Here is a 22,958-nt window from a genome sequence, read left to right on the forward strand (position 1 = left end):
ACTCTTCTCCCTAATTGGTCTAGAAAACCATTTAAAAGAGATCAATAGCTTTTTAGCATGACACAATGTCCCACTCTAACTGACTCCATGGGAGGGTAGGTACAGATATCAAGGATAAAACATTTTTTAAAGTATCTAGCCACGTGGAAATAAAGACAACGGAGCACAGGACACCTCTGGACCGAAAGGGGTGAAAAAGTGCTTCATTTCAAAAGAAGAGCCCAGATCCTCTTCCAACCGGTGCATCTGCAGAGAGGGGAGGTTTTAGCAATTACCTGGAATTTCTGGAGACGCTTGTTGGTCTACAGAGTTGTCTCCATTACAGAGGGTGGCCCCGCAAAGCGGCACGTGTGACAAAACCCTGCGGACACCCCCAGCCGCCCCCGGCCCCGGCTGCACCCGTCCAAGGCAGCGGGAATCAGCCCTGCCGCAGCAGGAGATATTTTCTGGCCATCACACGGACCTTCTTGTTCACAGCAGTTTTATACCTGGTGCCGGTATAAATATAGGCTATTTTGCCTCCCGTGCGTGCCAGGGACACAACTGCAAAACTGACGACTTCCTTTCACGTACAACCCGGGCAGCAAAAGCAGCTGCTGGCAACCCAGGATTTAGAAGGGAAATAAAACACTTGAGAAAGATATTCGTGTACAGGATAATTTTCTAAAGAGAAAGTGCTGACCCTTAAAGAGTGGCATGTGTCGGGAGCTTTTTAATTTAATTTTACTTTAAATTCACAAAGGAGAAGTTCAAAATGCTGCTCGTAACCGTAAGTTAGAGTTAAAAGGTATTCAATAAAAACGTACACCAATTTCTTCTGCGCATAAATCCAAAAGGTAAGATTGTGCAACATCAGTACTTCATATTTAATAATAACAAACAGATGGGAAAATATTATAATAAATTATTATAACTGTCCAAGCTGTGTGCCAGAAAGTCTTGGCCAAATTCCCCTGCTTAACTATCTAGATACCATTTTCTCAGCGCAGATCTCGGATCCCTCCCTGTTCCTGTCGATTGAAATGTACGCGCCGAGCCGCCTTCTTTTAGAAATAAATAAATAAATAAATAAAATCATCATCTGAGCCACACCGCAGGGCTGACACAACGCTGCAAAACGTGCTCCAGGATTTTACGTGACGAGCTGCGTCGTATCATGACGCAGAAGGAGCTGCAGCGAGGATCACAAGACCCGGCAGCCCAGGAGAATCCCCAGGGATGCGGATTTTGTCTTTGCTCTGAGCTCTGGCGCGCTCCTCTATCTGGGGGTAAGTTTTAAAGCCCAAATGACACTTCAGACTGAACCTCACCCCCTCTGCAGCAAGGACGCAGGCAAGGCAGCTCTTCGCGCTGAACGCCCTCCAACTCCCTCCCCAAGGGTTCGACAACCAACACAGCTGTAAATCCTGGAGCCTTTTAGGACAAAGATCTCTGCGCCGTGCCCGCAGATGCGCACGAGTGTGGAAATCAGCGTGGAGCGATGCTGCTCGGTGCCAGCGCCTGCCCCGGGCAGAGCCGGGCGACCTCAGGGCCCCGTGGCCACCCCTGGCCCCAGCTCAGTTGCCGGCATTCGGGGCTGCTCGGCACCGGTATCGCCTGGGCAATTCCCAGACGGGCGCAGGGCACCTGGTTAACCTCCTGCTGAAGCCTGGGGATGAAGGCACACGCATTTCCATATAAACAGGAATTCCTATAGCTGGATTTTCTGAAGCTCAAATTTAAGGTGTTTTATCTAAAGCATCAAGTCTTGATTTTAAAAAGTTCTCCTCCTCCTCTCCCTGGCCATTAGCTATCAAGCACGTCTGTTTTAAAAGCTGAGTAAGCCAGAAGACGTCATATTAAGAACTAAGCCAAGTAAATGAGAATGTAATACATTTATTGGTTAAATACAGAGGAAAAAAAATTAGCATTTTAAAGCTTAGCAAAGAGCAGAATAGATGGGAAGAGCTACAAGTCTGCATTACCCCTGTGTACACCTCCCCAGCATCTCCTTCCCCATCCCTCTGGTAATTTTTCACTGTCCCCAGGCAGAGCGGAGCAGCCCGGGGTGCCAGCTCCGTGCCAGCTCCGTGCCACACTCTCCTCCGAGCCAGACAGCCAGCACAGCTACATAGATCCAACTGCACTGACGCTATTCCAGATTTACAGCCAGAATTTGGCCCTCATGTTTACCAAATGCATTAAACAACAACAAAAAAAATATCCTGGCGTCATTTGCCCCTGTGACAACTGGCGATAACACACGGCTGTCCCGCAGCTATAGCGGCGCTCCCGTCGCCGAGAGCCTTCCTCCTGCAGCTGGGAGGCCGAGCAGAGACATCACACGGGGGAACCGAGCTCTGCCACGCGCTCCAGCTCTCCGTTCGAAAATAACAGCATTACCTCAGCCATCCCAAACAAGGGACAAGAACGATTTCCCCATCGGTTTCTACTCCGTATCCTTCACCTTTCCCCGCGGTTCCTTTCCCCCAGAGGAGCCTTCCCGACATCTCCTCCCTACCCTGCACCCAGATTGCTCACTGCTTATTTACTGCATAGCTTTTTATTACCCCCTCCTCCCCCCCCCCTCCTTTTTTAGGGGATCAGCTTTGCTCTCTCCTTTCGCCCCTCCCACACAAAGGTACCACCCTGGTTTTGGAGAAGTGCAGGATGACTTTTCCCCCCGGGTATCGCTGCACAGCTCCCGGGCAGATCTCCACTGGGTGCAAGCGCAGTCATCCCACGCTCGCCCCAACCCCTCCTTTGCAGAGGAAAAAAAGAAAAAAAAAAAAATTCCGCATCTGCAGAAGGCAGGCGGCTGGGTGGTGACAGGCTGGAGCTGCAGGACCTATTCCTGCCTTTGCTGTTTCCCACCCATCCCTGGAAGCCGTCCCTGCATGGGTTTCGGCAAGGCAGGTCGGAGCCCAGGCTGCCCACGCAGCGCGCCGGCCAGCCCCGAGCCTGCTCCAGGGAGGTTGAGCAATACTTGTTGAGAGGCTCAGTCTGCGCAGATGAAACCACAGCCCGCCGCTGGGGATTCCATCTCCGTCCTACTCACAGAAGCGAAGGGCTCCATCCCACAGGTCTTCCAGCCGAGCTCGAGGTTAGCTGGTGAATCAGGCACGACCCAGCGCGGCTCAAACGTGAAACGAAACAAAAAATTACCCTCTATCTCCTCCTTGATAAATGTTCATAATAAATGGTAAATCAAGAAGTAACCTCATAAACCTCCACACCTCAGCTACCAGTTCCACTAAAACCCAGAGCTGTTTAGTCCAGTTTTAATGGTGGTTTAATCACCTAATAGCCTGAAAGCATAGGATAGAAATCAAAATCCCACTACTAAACCACTGTTATTTTAGGCACTGTGCCTTAACTCAGTAGCAACCTCTGGCTTTTACATAGCAGCTTTACATAAAGGTCTGGAAGCACCTTGCGGAAAGCCTTATCCCCATCCGATGTCAAGGGAAACAGAACCTGGAAGATGCAGTTAACGCGCACCAGGCAATGGGACCACAGCCCCACGCTCATCTCCATCCCCACTGACAATGCATCTGCCCCCTCCCCACGGCAGGTACGTACCCCTGGGAATGAGCCACCTCCTTCTGGCTTTAAGCCTTCTGCTGAGCAAGGACAGGACCCACTTTTGTTGTTTTCCGGATGATAAAGCACAGCATCATGCGCCTTCCTCTTCCCCTCCTCGCTGGCACCCTCTCCGGCTTCGCTACCTGCAGTTTTCCCTCCATTCAAGGGTTTTCCTAGAGGGATTATGACTGGGACAGTTAATTTTGGCATGCATGCAGGCACACCAACCCCTACAAAAGAATATGAAAATACAAGAGAGTTGCAGTAAAAGCGCCAATGTTCTGAATCAAGGCACGAGAGCCAAGGTACAGCAGAGATTTCAGCGCTGGAAATCGCAAGGTGGAATTTACTTTGAAATCCTGACACTTATCTCTTTTGACTAACATAAAATATGTACCTTGGCTCACGCTCACTTCCTATATACGACTGGGAAGAGGATGGCTTAACACTGCGGTTTCACCCAGTTTAGAAACGGAAAAGAAACCCATGAGAAAATTATTTCGCTAGACTAAAAATAAATAAATGAATCAAATTTTTTGAGAGTTTAAGGGAACATGGTGGATGCTATGAGGAGGCGGTCAGAAGTATTTGGCTAGGTAGCATTCTCCTTAAACCAAAACCGATAACATAAAACTAGAATACTCAAGTGACAGTACGGTATTTAAGAAAATAAGGGCACCCCACTCAGCAGCGTGCTGAAGCGCACAGGGCTTAGTAGGAAGCAGATGAAGCAGCTCTGACTTCTGCGCAAAGATGCCACAAATAATACAGAAACACATGAGATATTCCAAACCCCCAGTTGCCGCAGTAAATTCCTTCCAGTCAAACAAGATGCTTTGGGGATAGTAAGAAAACTGGCAGCTCCAAGGCCCAAATTCCCTCTCGCGGTACCTTTGAGACACCACTCAATTCAACAGCACAGCGCACACTTTTCACTGCGCGTCTTCTCTTTTGTTTCAAATTTTGCACACTCGCTCTTGGAACGATTTTACCCCAACTCTGAAATTCAGATGATGCTCAAGAATGCAGTCAAACCCCGCTAATTTTACAAAGATACACGCTCTAAATGATGCTAAATCATGAAACATTTTCGTCACACAAATCAATCAGTTTGTGCATGTTTAAATCTGGGGAGAGGCAGAGAAATGCAGTATTTCTGGTTGCTGCTAAACCCACAGATTTGACCTTAATTCGGCTTTGAGGTGCTGCACAGTTCCATTTTTTGGCATGCACAAACACACAACTGCAAACACACTTTTTGCTATAAGAAGTGCAATTGCTTTTGCAATTTCTATATACTAAGTCTCTCTGAACTATGACACGCTTTTTTCTAATTTAAAGATGGCAAGACAAAAATAGTTCCGGCAATTTCAAAAATGTTGCCTTCATTTTCTTGATCCAGAAATCTGCTCAAACCAGTGCATTCCCACGAATAATCTCCATTTCAAGGAAACAACATTTTTGGACAAAGGAACTTTAAGAAGAAATCCATAGACGGCTCCATTCATGTGGTCACTCACTTTTGCATCAATTTCTGCAAAGACAGTGAAGAGTGACAGCCTGTTCCCGGCTCTGCGGAGATCAAGGAGTCCAACACTTAGAGGAAGATCAAACTTGACCTCTGGCTCTCACTCCATCACCCAACGCCAGTACTTCTACCAGTCTTTATACGTGCAGTGAACACAGAAAAAGCAATAAACTTCAAAATACGGACTTGTGAAGAAATGCACAGGCTTCAAAGAGGGACTCTGCCAGCATAAATACGTTAACCTCTTTAGCCCTCAGTAGTATCGAACGGCCAAATAAATACCCTTAGAAAGACGACTGAAAAGAAGGAAAAAACCCACAACCCACGTACCACTCCTCCTCCACCCAGCAAGCAAAAGGAGACAATAAGAAGAGATGAGCGCACACTGGGATATGTGTGCTGAAACCGGCCCTTTGTTTTATTGGTCAAGTCAATGGACTAATACTGGTTTTTAATGCACGGCCAAAAAAAGTTAGTACCGGATGCAAATGGGCAGGAACACTGAAGCGTTCTTCCTCTTTTCAAAATGCCGTTGCTGTTGCAATGCTGTCACCTCTGCTCCCTCCACACCTGTGTTTGAGCAGCACAGAGGCACTCGGAGCACGGCGCAGGTCTGCTGCTGATTCTCCAAAGAGCTTTTTAAATCCTTCGACTGATTAAAAAAAAAAGTCAAAAGATCTAAATCATTTAACCTGACCCAAACTGCCGTGCGTTTCTGCTCATCAAACATTCCTGATGGGAAACATCCAAAATCTATGGACTTCCACTCAAACTTCTACACTCCGGATCAAATCTACAATAAAGGGAGGATGAAGAATAATCCCGATAGAGCTGGATTCCTTAAAAAGGGCCCAGACTCTCACTGACCTTCCTCAGAGCTCACACACAACTTCCTTCTGCTGCCCAGAGATGTCAAGTCCCAAGACCTCAACCCTTTAATTTGTAATTCTACCATATACCTCAGGAACACCAAGCAAAGACTCACCATCCCCAAGAAGAACGGTGCTCCAAAACTTTACATTCAGAGCTGTAATCATCCTCTATAAATTAGTGCCATAAAATTTTTATGTGATATGTATCAGGTCAGAAAAAGGGCATCTGAATGGTTAACCAGCCATAGATAAATCAGATGCACGTTAGAAATGACAGTGTGGTTAATGAAAAATAAAAACAGCAGCCGTTCCTTGGATGTCCTTCAGTTTATTATTATTTTTCAGGGGTTATTCTGCACATCAAGGTTTATTTAACTTCAAGAAAAATAGAAAAATAAAAATAAAACTTGTTCTCCCATGCCAGACTTGAACTTTTGATCGAAGCATGCCTTGAAGACAACTCTGCCCATCTCTCATCCTCCTTCCATCAAAAGCCTGGCGATATCACAACGAATTTAAATAGCGCCTTGCTGAGAAGTGTCAGCCTGTTGAAGCCAACGCTGTCATGGAGCTAATCCATTGTTTTCACTGGATTCTCCCCAACTTGTCTTTCTTGCTAAAAATCAGGAAAAACTCTACTAATCTCCCACTTTTGAGGTGTATTATGCTTTTATGTTGGCCTTCTGGCTTACAAGACATATTCCCTAGAACTGACTGCTTTCTGCACATTAAAACCAAGGTGATGGGCAATGCCTGGGCTGTGCTGACTCTTGGCATTTGTGACAACTGGCAAATACCGCGGGGACAACAAGAGTGCCATTACCCTTGCTCGGCAGCTCGCAGCAGCACGCTCAAGATCCTTCAAAGAGGATAACACACAGGTGAGCGCTACGGCCAGAAAGAAGGTACTATTCAGAAGCAGAAAACCCAGCAGTAACCCATAAATGAGGTGAGGACATTAAATAAAGTCCGTGTCCTCTGCAATTGCCTTAAACGCTTAACAAAACCCTATTTCCAACAGTTGCCCGAGTTTTGTTTTTTTTAAAATAGAGCAAAAGGAAAAAATAATGGCCCAGCACAGTATTTACAGGAACGATTTTGTGGCCATTGTACGAAGCTAGCCTGGCTGAAAGACTTTGCTCCAGTTTTGCAGATGGAAAATTCATTCTTTTGCACAATTAAATAGGAAGAACCAAAAGAGGGAGAAGCAACAACTCCCAACAGTCTGTGCAACCGCTGCAACCTCTTGCTAACCCCCAACGTGAGCAAGGTCAGAGCGGTCATACCTGCCTGGTTACCTCTCAGAAACCCCTCTGTGCTGTAGGACACGCATGGTAGCTCTCCAGATGGCACTCTCGCCCGTGCCACACGTCCCCGTCCCTCCTCGCTGCCGAACGGGTCCCGAATCCGAGCAGAGCCAGGGTCACAGCAGGGCTGGGCAGGTGGAGCGCTGCTTTTCTGAGTGATGCGCAAAACTGAGGATCTTATGGCTGGGGTCGTTAAAATTCCCACAGGCTTTTCTGAAGGACTGGGGGAATTAGTCACCCTCTCCCGGCCACACTCCAACTGGGTAATCACATTTGACCTCCTTAAACCCCCCCGAACAAGTGGGCATTGTGTTCGGGTTACCCCGTCTCACACTGTGCACCATCCCCGTGCATTATTAGTGCTAAACCTCACCCCGAGCGGTGGCAGCCTTTCGGCGGTGGGCAGCATTTCCCTTGGCTACCGTGAGTTTGGAACAAGCCTTTAGGATCCTTTGGCAAAAGAAATGCCTTCTTTTTTTTACACAAACAAGTAGCAATCAGTCCAAGCTGGGATGTTTGGACATAAGTCAAATCGTCCTCAAAAATTTGAGCATGATCTGAGCCAGTGCCTTTGTTCAGATGCACCTCTCTATGAAAAGGCTACTATAAAGATTTTTTTTTTTTTTTTAAAGAAAGAAGTGAGCTGGCACTTTTATTAACCCTAGTCTTGTTTTTGCTTTTGCACAGGAAGCCGCAAACTGGGAACACTGCACCAAGTCCCACGTTTAACGGAAAAGCTTAACACAAATCCAGCATAAGCTCAGGACAGCAGATAACAGAGACGTTAACGCAAGATAAGGAGAACAAGTGCTGGCTTTATAATGCACACAAGCGAACCCAGTGCCAGTACCAAACTGTTCAGGTATACCTGTGAATAGCTGACTCTTACATACTTACAGCAATTAAAGTTAATCGAACTGCATTGTCCTTCCCTCAGTACCAAGACGTCCAGATTTAAAATAAATACACATACACATTTTCTTTCGTTAGAATCTTCTTAAGAGGATAAAAACCTAAGCAGATATTAACATCATTGCCCTAAGCACATTAAATCCTTTTCTTATAAAGGACAAAAAGCACCCAAAAAGTGGACAACACATTTCAGGAGAAAAGGTGGAGGTTATGAAGCTTTGAATACAATACCCTTGCTATTTGCACAGAGTTGCAAAACCAGAAGCCGTGATTATAATTGCAAATTACTACACCTGCTCCAGTCAAACTGGGCACCACAGCTCGATCTGCGTGATAGCATCCAAGCGCCGGCCGGAGACGCAGCGCTCGCGTGCGAGCCCGACGCCGACCGAACAAGGGGGCTGCCTGTGGCCGCTGCTGGCAAAGAGAGGGGCTGCGGCGTCCTCGTGCAGGCTGTGCCCGTTTTTGAAGCACACACTGAACAAAATACCCTGTAACCCACAGCATCCCAACACCCGTACATGACATCAGTGCTACCAGGCCATCAAGACCTCTTTTTTTTTTTTTTTCCTGCTGTTATATCTTTTAATTCCTGCAGCTTTCTCCCCTCAACGCGGGTTTTCGGGCAGACTAGGCACCTCACCAATGAGAACACATGCGCACGCATTTTGCATTTCCACCACAGCTTTAATGCCCAGGTTTCAAAGGGATGCAGCAATTCAACTACCTGGCAGAGCACAAACGGTGCTCACGTCACCTGCGGGCACCCTGCCACACTGCTCTACGTCCACGACTACTCACTGTAATGACCTGATAAAGGCTTTCGGCTTTTATGCCTTTATATGCCAGCAGCAGGGGGGGGCAATGACAACGAATCCATAATATGGGGAGAACATCCTTGACCTAGTCCGAACTCGAGGCACTGACTCTCCGTAGACACTTTTTGGGAATAATTTGAACTGAAACGGTAAACCTTCTCATACCTGATGCCATGCACTGTGCAGCACTGCATTTCTGCTCCACCAAGAGCTAAAAGCTTAATTTAAGCACCGCAGTCTGAAGCAGGAGATAAGTCTCTCAGCCACACCAACAACAGATCCTTGCCGTCTAACTGTGGTCAATGTTTTTCCAAACCACGGAAGACAAAGCTCCAACTTCTCTGCTTTAAAACTAATACTGGAGGAAATTCCATTTAACTTAACTTTGGCAACGCGTTAAGGCAAGAGTCTCGATGCAGGAGAGCTCCACTCCTGCTCGTCACCCAGTCCAACTCGCCTTTTTCCAAGGAAAATCTCTGCCTGCAAAAAGGCATTTTTGTTTGTTTCCTTTTTGTTAAGGCGAGGACAAAAGTCAGTCACAAGAGCTGTGGAGAAACAATTTGCTTAGGGAAAGGGTTTCCCAGTTTCTGCAAGACCAGCGTTCCCATTCCACCCACTTACATTCCTGTATTAAGAGAAAATAAAATCACATCCGCAGGCCGGTCATCGGTTACACAGGTCGACATCCAGGCAACATGGCAAACGGCTGAAAGAAAATTACTTGCATGGCAAGATCTTGTTTGAAGAAGTTATGCGCTCATTCCAGCACCATCATTTACATCAGTCCTTGTTAAGAAGTATTTTATCCCTTAAAATCATTTGCATAATTGCCGCAATCAAAGGCACTACTTTACAGTAATAACTTTAATGGCAGATTTTTCCTTAAACATTCTTTTTAAAAGGCACCTCCCAAGGTTGGTGCATCCATATGCCAGCAAAAATAAAGACAGGAGGTGACACTCGGGAAACGCGTGGTGTGGAGGGGGACCAGTTGCTTTTTGTTTTGTGCTTCATTTACGGAAAATCACTTTATGATGCTCAAAATGCATCCCAGAACCTAAACCTTTGTCACTTAAACAGCAGCCTAGTTGCTACATGGGCAACTCCCTGTTTTTTTTCCATTAATTTTGATACTTACTATCTGTAATCTTATAATGGGGGAATCTGGCTTCTTTGCAGGCTAAACCAAGGTTTTGCAAGCGAGAGTCTGTGTCTCACTCCTCAACTTGCCTTCCCTGATTACAGGTTAGCAACAAAAAACATAAAGCCCAACAAATGCATTCGGCACATATATCGGTGACCCCCTGGGTGATGTATCGTTACTTTGGAGACGTACCATTAACATATGGACAGTCATTTGAGCAGCCAGACAACAAAGAAAACCACCAGCAAAACATTAAATACAGCTTAGAAGTTTTGTATTATTTCATGCCTTCAGTTCAGCAGTTGCAGACATATACAAACAGGCAAGCTACTGTGCCAAATATATATATATATAAAAATATAAATGCATGTATAAATAAATATATATAAAAATAAATATATATAAATATATATATATAAATATATATATATAAAAAAAGAACTGGAAGTCCCTTCTCCAAAGACCTTGTGTTTCAGGAGACATTGCAGGAAGCCTGGACAAGCAGCCAGGCCAAGCAGCCAGGCATGAGGATGGGGAGGGAATACATACAAAGTTGAGAGTTGCCCAGCACTTTTGGGGCATGGGACTTACTACAGCAATTTTCTTAACACGTAGGAGCTCTGGACTGCTTTTCTCGGGTGCATGGAGACAGGAGCACAAGAACACAAAGACAGTGGCTACAGGGCGTCAGTAGCATTGTACACGCTATTTTTAAGATGGGCAAGAACCACTGGCCCAGGTTTCAATATAAAATACGGACTTAGAGCAAACAAGCTAAGATCCAACGGGAAGTTAGCAGCAGAAGCCAGCTGGGATTTCCACCCTCCAGCTCCAGCGTGCTATCCCGAAGTCTGTGTCCTCCAGATAACACAGCTTCATTTCAAACCCTGGGGTGCTCAGCCAATGCAGCTGCATCACTGAGTCGATGCTGGGATGCTCCTCACGGGAAGCTTAACCTGCGCCCCGGGAGCATCATGGCTTTGTCCAAGTGGGCTCCACAACCCCGTCTTATAGGGCAGCTCCTTCCCCGGGCAGCATCAGCAGAGGACTTTGGGGGGGGAACCCTTCCACTTAATTGAGGTTCTCAAACGAGTCAGGCCTGAACGAAGGCATGTTGCCCTTTAACACAGTTCTAATTACATTAAAACAAAATGCTTTCGTGAACATTGAGAAAGGCTGGGGAGAGAATCAGACAAGCTATAAATTAAAGCAGAGGATATGAATACCATGCAAGCTGCAGTGTTAGGGTTAACGTGGGTCTGGAAACAGTTTAGTGAAAACCTGGTGTGGCTAAGGGCCAGCTCCGAGTTTAGTTGCTTTGGGCTAATCGTTTCCTTCAGGCAGGCTACTCTAGCACACTAATAGGTTTTAATAAAAACTTCCAATTGGGCCAGTAAACCCCTCATTAAGCTGTTTTTAAAGCATGAATTTAAGAGCGGCGAGGGTAAAAGGTCACGAGGAGTATTTAATTCACAACGGCTGGCAAAAGGTGCTGTTGTGATTGAAAACACCAGAGTTCAAGTGTCCAGGGCCACATAAACATCCGACTCTGTCACTAGACCTGGTTAAGTGACAGCTTGAAAAATAGATTTAATAAGACAGAGAGAAAAGTTTCCCACTCTTACACGAGAAATGGGAGCAGCAGATCACAATATTAGCCAGGAACAGGAACAGTCGGTAAGCAACCCCGTCCCTCCCATCTCGGCATGGGGGGAGGATGAATAAATAGCAGCCTATGGCCATCTGGGTGTCCAACCCCGCAGCGATTCCCAGGGGCTTGCTGGGACGCTCGCGCCGCGGCTCCCCGGTCTCCTGCTGTGAACAGAATAAAGTTCCCCAGGAATAGCACAGACCAACCCGTCCTCCACGTCCCGCTGCCAGTGTCTCTCCCACACGCCGTCTGTACAGTGAGCTACCGGAGTAACAAGTGCCACCGGGTGCTAGCAGGATACTTACGTGCTGCCACGCGAGGAAGCAAACCTCTGCCAGCGAATTCTCTTACACTTGGGCATCCTCACACCCACCATGCAGACGCTGCACATGGGTCTGCAGGAATCAGCGGGTGAGATCTGGTTCAGCCCAGACACAGCCCCATGGCAGTACACTTCGCTTTGGATCTGCACTAGTGAAGTTTGACCTCACTGATTTCGACTTACTCTCATTTTCTTCCATGACCGCAGCGCTGCTCACTAGTGTAGCGCAACTAATATGAAAACTTCGCCCACTCTGTGGAAACATGCCCTCGCAAAGGAGAAACACCTCAATCTTGTACAGCAAACGCCAGAACCCCAGCTGTGCACTCTAGCATTTAATTTTATGTCAATGCACATCTAAAATTCAAGATCCCTGAAGACCTTTTAAGAGAAAATCCTCCTTGGAACAATTTGCATTGAAGTAAAGAGTGAGGATTTAACAAGTAATGGAGAATTACGTACACTCGGCTCTCAACTTTTTATTCTACTTCTAATCAAAACACACTTCATCTCAAATTCTGAGATAATAGATGCAATATAAAATTAGGGGGCAGGTATGGGTATGAACTAAATTATTTGCTTATTCCAAGTTTACGGATAATGGAAAAAAACTAGGACTTGAATTCAACCTTCAGTGATTGTCTTCTCTCCACCCCAAAATTTACAAGAAAGTTTACTGTAAGAAGGGGAAAAAAAAAGCTCTTATTTTTAAAATATGCTTCTAATTCTAGCCATACAGTTGGCCTGCAAAGAGTGCAGAAGCAAGGCTCTCCGGAACGATCCCCAAGGAAACATTTGCTTTGGCTCCAAATAGGACACTTTTGTGCATCAAGAGTCAAATAAGATCAGCTGCTTCTCAATCCTTTCTGTTTAATGATCCCATTGATAGCCAAAAGGTAAACAGATGCTCTTCTGTCTATTCTGCGTGTTCCTTGCTGGGAATCCAGATTGCTGCTCTGAGAGGTATCTGACGGCCATGGAGGTGACGATGTGGAGTCAGAATCTCCCCGGACAGTTACGTCATTTTCCCACACCACACCTGGATTTTTACTTTACAGAGAGATGAGGCTGTCCATTACAACTCACGTGATCTTTGCAGCTTTTCTGCAGCTCTGCGTAGCTCCCCTCTGGTATCTCATTTGACCAATATCTCAGGACAGACTTAGGGCCATCAAACTCTCTTCTGAATATCTGGCGCTATTTAAGACAATAATAAGGCAGAGCAGAAGAAAGAGGACAAGAAAGCCTGTAAAAGAGCATCATCTTTTTCGAAGTCTCTGTTAGAACAAAGATAATAAATCACTATATTAAATCAGGCTTCCACTGGGCAAAAAAAAATGTCCTTGGGGATATGTCAGACTGAAGCATCATCAGGAACCAGTGCTCTCGGAGAGCGCATCCTTGCTCAGAAAGGGTCAGAAACAGCAAAGCTGTCAACACCACAAATCTGCTGAAGCAGCTCTGGTCTCATTCTAAGGCAAAACAAAAGATGTCCTTAATCTTAAAGAAGGAAAAAATAACAAGTTGACCTTGCTAGTTCTTTCTAGCCCCAACACCACAGTTGCTACCTTCACAGAGAGGGAGACCTGCCGTTTCTGGAGCTGAGACAGGACCAAGGGTGCTGAGCGAGGCCAGTTGGCTCGTAGTGGCATGCACAGGTCACCAAGGCACCTAGAAAGGGGCTTGAAGGGGCCATGGAGGAAAGGCCTTGGTACACCAAAACTCAAGGAGGAGATTTAGGCTGAGGACGAAGTTGCCACAAAAGCTCAGCTCTCCAGGAGCAGCCTGGCTGCTGGCCCTGCAGGTATGCTCCACCGAGGACAGGCACCACATCCATCCATCCACCCACCCACCCATCCATCGCCCACTGCCCCAAGACTCCCGGCAGCCTCAGTCAGCTAGGAAGGACCAAAGCAATCCAGTGTACTCCAGCCAACGAGCAGTCCCACTGGAGCACAGTCCACGCTCAGCAACCAGAGCACTGCGCTGCCAAAAACAGGGAGGAAAAGGGAACATCCAGTCTGGCGCTCCCGTCTCCCGGCCAGGAAGACGCCTGAGCTGTGCCTATCCATGGGGAGGGACCCAATGTAAAACCGCTGCACGGTCACTGAAACATGCCACGCTACATCTAAAGCCAAATTTATACCCGAATAACAATAAGTAAAGCTGAGAAGTTATTACAGCTCGGCTAATTTCACAACAGCGCGAACCCCTTGGCTGGCGCCCGCTCCAGGATTTGCGTCGCAGAGCACCTCTTCACCTCTCAAAGATAAATAGTCCAACGCGGCCGGTGTTTTGCGCTGTGAGAGCTCCTGCACGGCTGTTTCGCAGTTCATTCCCTGAAGTGAGGAGTGTTTTTAATAACCGTTACCTGACAGGAGTAAGAGCAAAGAGCAAAACCTGTGGCAATACCGGTTGATCCCATTTGGCCTAACAGCTTGTTGTTATTTCCAGACTTTGGAGTTCTTTAAAATTCATAGGGACAGCCTGCAGTTTTAATAGAGGCTACCAAAATCCATCCTAAGATGTATCAAAAAAAGCACACTTCCTGAAGGGGAATAGGAAACAGTCAGCATTTACAAAGATCTCTCCAGGAATTTTTTTTTTAAGATCTTGCTTTGAAGTACATGCTACCAAAGAATAAGGCTTCCAGAGCTCAGCAATATTTAATGTACTTCTACAGCAATGGATGACAATGTTGTTGTTTCAGCTATATTATAACAAAAATATTGTGGTTTTCCTGTATTCTAACAAAAGTAACTCAAGATTTACATCTCATTCATCTTATTCAGAAGAGCCCTTAAGCCAAAAACAAGGAAGGGAGAGACCCTACTGCGTACAAAGGACTTCAGTAATCCTCATAGGGTGGCTATCCAGTTGGGACATAAAGAAAGGCCAAAGAAAGATAAAACACCACTTGCAAAAAGCAGTTTTTCTACAACCATCAGCGATAGTGGAAAACATACACAGAAGATGAGCAACTTGTGTTAAAACTAAGATGGGTGTCCTCACTAACCCAACAAAAGTGTGGATTCACATTGTAAAGTCCACCTGGTTAAAAAATCCACATCTGATTTGGAAGTATTCTTTAAACCACACAGGAGTGGAAACAATTCTCCATACTCCTCCGCCTCTCCACTTGGTGAAGCACTATCTGGATGATCCCACACGCACTAAACTAGTACACCCACTTACAACTGATTAAATTGATCAATCAGTAAACAAGGAGACGGATGCAATTCCCTGAAGGAGAAGGGGAGGTATCCTTGGTCGTTACTTTTGCAAGCCTCCACAATACATAGACACAAATGAACTTTAACTATTCTTGCGCCTAATATTAGAAAAACCAAATTTCTATTTGTGACTGGCAAGTGACAACTTGGGAATACAAATCTCCTTTACGTCCACACGGGATGCAGCATCCTTCTCCACCCACCCATCCAACAGCACGAGCACCTGGCTGAAGGGATGAGAGGACACGACCAAATAAGCTGTTTTAAGACATTATGCCACGGCAGTACTTCCCAGAAAATCAGAAGTACACTAGCAGTTTTCCTAATATTCCCAGAGAGAGGAACGCTTTCTACCAGGGTTTCTAACTTTCCATTTAGACTCTGGCTGTGGGTTTGAGTACTTAATGCTTAAAAAAAAAACCCAACCTGTGCAAAGCACGAATCAACTTTCCAGCCCTCCAAGGGAGTAATATCTGCACCTCACACCCGCGGAAAAGCAGACGAGATGAGTAAGAGGTTTTTGATGTTCACGGAAATCACCAGTGGAAAGGGAACCGGAATCTGGGAGGAACAGGTTCCCTCCCAGGGGATGTCCTTCAGACCTCGCTTCGCTTGGCTCCCTCAGGCTTATTGAACTATTTGTCTTTAATGTCACCCCCCTAATGATGCTGTTGGTACTTACGCAACCCTTCCACAAAGTCTCCTCCAATCTCAGTTTAGAGATTTTACACCAGTTTTCCTCTCCTTAAAGGCATATGGGCAGAAAGAAATTCAGTGAAAGGTTGAGAATCGGGACAATCAAACCTTAAACATTTGACAGAGAGAGAGAAAGCAAGCTAGAGTAATGTAAAAGCTACATACCCACAAATGCATCAATAAATTATTACTGCAGATTTTTTCTCATTTTTATTCACTTACCAAAGGAATACCTGCAAAACAAAATGAAGAAAAAGCAAAATAATTAAAATCTCAGTTGATCAATTGTAGGAACCTATGTCTCATATTAATTTTATTTCAAACTTCACATGTTTTGAGCTTCAAAACATATCTGTCAATTAGTATGGAAACATGCCCGAACCATGTAACATGCAACTCAAAGGCACTAAATGGTAAATATCTGTTACCTGGAAATGCAAGAAGAGCAAAATCATTCGCTTCTGGGCAAATTAAGCTGTTATTTAGCACTCCGGTTACTCTTTAGCACACTGGTTACTCTTCTTTCAATAAAGATGCTGAAGCAGCACACCCAGAAGAGACAGCACAGTCCCAAATCACAGCGAATACTGAGCGTCACAAAAGGCTGCTCCCCACCTTCCCTCTGACATGAGAAACTCCTCCGAGAGAGCTATCTAGTTGATAGTGCAGCTTAACCAGGTTTTATGGTTTCCAAACCGTGCTAAGCACTTCCCAGGCAGAAGGCAACAACGGAAGTTATTAAAAACACAAAGCTTAATGCATACTTCTGCACTGATGAAGTCCACATTGCTGAAGAGCAAGAAGTCACTTCTCGCTGGTGAACTATTCGTTGGGTTTTTGTCCCTTTTGAATACAGAAAAGTCTAGCACGATGCCATCTGCTAGCTGAGCGCTGTGTACGAGATGCTTACCCATCCTCAGTGTCTCGGGCAAAGGAATACACACTTACTGTATCATTTTCATGTGAATTTTTGCCACAATTTGGTGCCTCATTTATCTTGCCTTTTTAACTCATTGAAATTACTTTTAGCCTTTACTACAACATAGTGATTTTCTGTAAGATTACCGGTTTCGATTAAAAGTAAAACCCAAAGGTTAACAAGTTTTAAGATGCTGTTTTACAACAGACAGCTTGTGTTTAGTCCCATTATGGCTTCAATCCCACATCAGGGCTTTATTATTTGTATCTGCAGCATATTGCATTACATTAACCAAAAGAAAAAAAAAAAACAACAAACAAAACCAGAACCCCAAAACAAAAAAATACCCCAGGCTTTTTAAAGATTTTTCAGAAAGATTTGCTCTTACTGAAAATGTCCTCAATACGTGTGCAAATTTTATACTCGTACACATGTCATTCGAATAGTTATACAATCCATCAATCTAAACATTTTGCTACATATTTAACAACAATTTCATACAGGGCTACTGACGTATAGAGAGCAATAACTTTAAAATGCACAACAAGTTTTAACTTTCTTAATAAAAGTGGCTCTTTATAAAGATATCTGTCATTAAGGGCAACCTAACGTCACTATTCTCCACCACAGTTGTGGTGCAGTTAAACATAAACTTGTACGAATTATCCTTATTTCTTGGCAGAAGTTAAGAACCCCCTGAGGCTCATTTAAAACACACACGCACAGACACACACAAAATGAGGAATTAATAAAATATTGTATTCTTCTGAACCACATTAAGTTTTCTGACGTGTGTCTGTTGCTGATTACATCAATCTAGGCTCCATAACTTGTCATGTGATGACAGGCAAACACTTGTGAATTTATTTCTCTGAAGAAGCCTGCGACACAAATGCCAAGGAAACCAAACCAAATGGCCCACTCCAAATACATAAAAGCAGCAGGGCTTCTTGCAGGGATTGGGTTTTTTTTTTACAGGTACAAACAGGCAGGTACCCAGCTCCCGCAGACTTCATGTTAGAGTTTGAACCTAATTACCATTTTTCCTTTTCAAGGTCCTCTTCCTTGTTTATATGGAGTAAACAGAAGTGTTTATCCAAAAAATGGATATTTTTTCTTTTCCTACTGCCCGCCTTGGCATTTGAAACATTGCCAACAGATAATGACAAGTAAAAACATGGATTTGATTTTGCGGGTTTGAGGTTTTTTGGCAAATTTCAACAGAGTCACTTTTGATCTGCACATTGTCAAACCCAGAAATTTTGCAAATTCAAAGTATATTCCATTCAGATTTTCTAAATCAAATTAAAACGTGATGTCATTTCTGTCCTCTGATTGGAGAAACAATGTCATTAGCCATGACTTGTCATTACGGGCAAATTTCATGTAACACTTAGAAAGACTGTAAGTATCAGCTGGGAATCATAAACATCATCAAATATTTGGGTTAAATTGTTTTCACCACATTGTAATGCTGATTAATTCTAGCTCAAATATATTCCTGGAAAGCAAAAACTGATAGCAAAACATAGTTTGAACTACATCAAACTACATCACTCCTGATGAAAATACTTTCCGCCATCAGTGCCCGTGGCGAAGGCAGTGCGGAGCCAAGATGGGTTTGAAGACACGGCTCTGCAAGAGCTTCCCGCGTCTCCAAACCACATGTAGGCATCGCCGCGCAAACGAACAGGGAGCTCCCAAACCTACCCAGCACAAAACACTGCCTCTTCTGTATCACATCTTTTTTTTCCTGCTTGCAAAACATAAGGGATGATGGTTTGTGTTTGCTCAAGGAGGAGGAAAAGCAGATCAGCCAGACTTGCCCAATAAATTTACATTCTTTCTCCACTCACCTACCCCACAGCTACGCAGATTATTTAATGCAAGAGTTGTCTGGGACAGGGATTCCTCTTATAAGTCTATAAGACATGACAAAATTCTCGAGTCTATTAATAAATAGTATTAGAATGCAGACAGGAACTTGTATCTTTACATCTATTGATGCTTACTAGGAAAATGCAGCTGTATTTATAATCCAAGGGGGAAAAAAAAAAAAAACCAAGAAAACAGTCCTACCCACCATTCACAGCCCGGCAGTGCCCAACACCACAAAATCCTTCCAACTAAACTGATTTCCACAGGCAGGATAATTCCCTGCTGCATCCCTAATCTGCAGCTGGTGTTAACAGCTTCTCTCACTGCTCTCCATGGAGAACATCCTCTACGGAAAGTGAACCCAGATGTCAGATTTCATCTCCATTATGAATCTCTCTTATGCTCTGGGCTGTATAACTTGGGATGGGGAAAAAGGTATTTGGGTAGTAGAGACACATTTTCTATTCGCCATCGGGATACAGCTCCAAAATCTGCTGTAATGAGGCTTCCGCAGCAGCACAATGGAAATCAGGAGGGAATCCTTCTTGTGAAGGATGGAAATGTGACATATTAACTAGCCCGGTCTTCCCTCCGGTACCCAGCCAGGGAGAGGAGGAAGCAGGGGACCTTCTCCCCAGGAGACAGCAGCAGCCTCAGACCACAGCGGGCAATCAAACGGGGACATAACTGGCAGAGCGAAGAGCTTCCTTCCAAAATTTCAGTAACAGGGAAAGTTGGATGAGCTGCCTGCCATAAATCCAGGTGTTGCATTAGGGAAGGAAAAAAAGGCCTCAGCCATGGAGGTATAGAAAGGGCAGAAAATCCGCCGGCCCCAAGACAGGGCTGACTGTGTGAGAATTACCTCTGCCAGATGCCTGTCTAAGCAGGATGGAGACTGTACCTCCCCCTCCAGGTATTCAGCCCAGCGCTCCTCCATATGAACATTCAGAAGGCTTTTCCTTATGTCCAACCTATATCTTCCCATCACATAAACCAACAGCTTCTTGCCCTGTCCACACAGAGACAGTGAACAGTTAATTTCCATCCTCTCTGCTGCTTTCACGTGCTTGAAGATCTTTGTCTCCTTCCCCAGTTTTCCTTTCTCTCAACTAATCAAACTCAGCTCCTTCAGCTTCTCACCACAACAGGCCACTTTCTGCACCGCCGCCGAGGTTTGTGCCTCTCCTCTGCCCGGCGTGGGGCTGGAGCCACTTCCAGCACAATGTGACAACCAGAGAGGAGATGGTGGCTGACACCTCCCGGCTCCGAGAAGTGGAAAACCTCATCCACTGCTGCCTTGCACATGATGCTCCTAAAAGTTACTGGTTTACGTGCCTGAAAGCTTGTTTGGTGAACCGCAATATACCAACCAAATTAAAGCTGTAAACACTTCAGGGGGAAAAAAACCTGTCTTTTCCATGTATATATATATACGTACAGTACCGGGCACCTGGGGATCCACTTCCTTAGCACGCTGCCTCAAAACAAAGAAGCCAGTTGGCAAACACCGCTTGCAAGAGGCTGAGAGTCCATCAAAACGAGACGACAGAATTAGTCTAGTGCACCATTAATTTCAGAACATCATTAACTTAAAAGTGTGGGGGTAAGAAACATTTTTGACAGCTGGTTTCAGTTGCTGCCAAGCTTTTAGTATTGCACAGCGGTCGTGGGGGGAGGAAATAAGCTAGAATGGTAGTAAATGAAACCACTCGTCTGGTTTCTGGATTCACTTTATTGTGGTCACAGATCTCTAAAAACTGGGATTCTGCGCTCTGTAATTACAACATCCACATTTAAATGGAAGGAACGGGGATAACATTAAAATAAAAAAGAGCGCTCGAGGATGAGGTTTACTCCTCGGTTTGCACATGGTGCTGGGAAAGGTGCCCGAGCAGAGCTGGAGCCAACCAGGGGATGAGGAACGGCACGGCCGCCCTCCTGGAGCCGCGCCGGGCGCTCACACCCGGGCCCCATCCCATGCAGCCGCGACGTGGTCGGGCACTGCCGCACGGCTCTCCCTGCCGCCGAGCAAGCGGCAGTCCTGGGCTACAAGCCATCCATCCCAGCACCACTTGATTTTCCCCTTTGCAAGGCTGAGAACCAGGCTTGGTTAAGAGACCAAATGTGAATTACCCAACTAAGCCCCAGCACTCGCCAACTCTTCTCTCCATGCTCGTTTCCAAAGCTAAAAATTATTACAAGCCCTGGCTTACGCGACAGCAGAATTTGCCAAACTCAAGCAAAATTTGCTTTGGTTAAATCCTTCCAGCGCCAAAACCAGTTGCTGAAATGGCAGCCTTGGGAACCCTACTCCGAGCTGCTCCTCAAGCCAGACGGCGAGTCCAAGGCAGGCGAGGTGAGAGCAGGAACCAGCACCAAGGCGGCGACCACAGTAGCACCGCAGCTCCTCCACCCCGCTTCGCCCTGCCGGAGCCGCGCCAGGCTGGCCGACCTGCCGAAATCAATATATTTCCCTAGGCAAAAATAAAGTTGAACAAAAGTGTGTGCCCAGCAAGTGGAATCAGATACTGATGGAAAACGAAGGGGTCAGCACTGGCTTGAACGCGTGCAAGAGGTCGGTCATTTGGTGTGTGCACACACATGGTGAGGCAGCACAAAATGACTGCTGCAAACCTGCTTTTTCAGGATCAGCAGCAGAAAGATTTTGTATTTCTGGTGCCAGAGGGCTGGGCAGATAAAATCCCAGGAAAACTGCATTTCAGTAATTCCATTCCTTGATTAAAAAAAAAATAAAAAAAATAATAATTTAATTGCACTGATTAATCTCTCTCCAAAGGTTGGTCTCCCCACTGCCAACCATTCTGCGACTCCATTAAATGAGGTCTGCAGCAAGGCTATGGGCTTCAGTGAAAGCATGGTCATTTCTTCTACACTAAGTTCGTACCGACATGAGTTATTCTAACACAAGTTTCCACCTCCTTTCTACCCCAGACCCTTCCCCCAGGAGAGCTTGCTTGTTTTTGCAGTTGCTCACCTCCCCTTCTCCAGGACAGAGCTGCTGTTTACCCAGATCGACCTGGAACGTTTCTCCAGTAACGTGGCTCAGCCCGGCAAATAACTCTGGTGGTGCAGTAACCCCAGCTCCGCGATGAGCCAGCACCACTGGTAGCGAACACTGTTCTCAAGACTAGATTTCTGGATTAAGATCCTTAGGGAAGTTAGTAAACACGGATCCCACCACGGCTTGGACCCTTCCCTAACCCCTGATTGCTTTTCAGCTGTACCAATCACTACATTAACATTCTTTCCAACCACAGCTGTTTGAGAAGTTAGATGAGTTAAACAACATGAACGTGTGCTGGACCAGACTGGGTGCATGAAGCTACTTGGCAAGTTACCGTTTTTTTTAAAAAAAAAAAAAAAAAAAAAAAATAATGAAAAAAACATTATTCATTCTTTTCCTAAATCCTTCAGCTGTGGAATCAATACCCAAGTCTACATACTAGATACAGCTGGCAATTAGATGTGCCAGATAATAACCAATTAAAAAATACTTGTCTCTGTCTCTGGCAAAGCCCTGTGGTACATCAGACACTGCACAGCCACGCCACTAACCACATAATCTTCTGATAATTTCTTTGCTCTCATTTTCTCAGCGGCCGCGATTTGCAGAAGCGATTGGAAGCTAGAGACGGTCTGTGCAAAGGAAACAGTGGGGTGTTATTAACTGTCCATAGAGAATACACAGCTCCCTGTGCGACGGCTTTACCCCACCTCCCGTGCCAATCGCCGCTCATGGTTCAACACAGTCTTCTCACGAAATCAAGTCAGGGGCAGGGGAAGCTGGAAGGAGGTGAAAGAATATTGCTACATGCCTTTTGCTGACTTTTGCTGTGCTATCAAAGCGTTACGCTCTACAACGTGAAGTCATTTTGTCAGGCTTTCTGCAAGGCGAAGCTGCAGACACACACCGCTGCTTTCCTGTGTTTCCTTAATACTAGAGAGAGGTAACAGTCCTGACATTTAGGCAGAAGCGATTACTGGGATTAACATGATAAAAGGTTATGAACCAGGACTCCGAGGGCAATCCCACAGTGCACATTTAACAGCCACAGCACGTGTCGGGGCAGAGGGAGCTGGGTGGCACTAGGGT

At 45.6% G+C, this 22,958-nt stretch overlaps 1 protein-coding gene across 1 annotated transcript in view; it reads right to left on the bottom strand.

Moving 5' to 3' along the window:
- LMF1 (lipase maturation factor 1) overlaps nt 1–22,958 on the bottom strand; it is a gene marked incomplete at its 5' end in the record, with an annotated part of 207,559 nt that overhangs the window by 165,826 nt on the left and 18,775 nt on the right. The window contains one exon of the mRNA XM_082490667.1: nt 16,270–16,280. Within this exon, the coding sequence (XP_082346793.1) occupies nt 16,270–16,280 (11 nt within the window). The remainder of the gene's footprint in view (nt 1–16,269; nt 16,281–22,958) is intronic.

This window comes from Vanellus vanellus (genome assembly GCF_965231255.1).
Source record: "Vanellus vanellus genome assembly, chromosome: 14".
Classification (NCBI taxonomy): Eukaryota; Metazoa; Chordata; class Aves; order Charadriiformes; family Charadriidae; genus Vanellus; species Vanellus vanellus.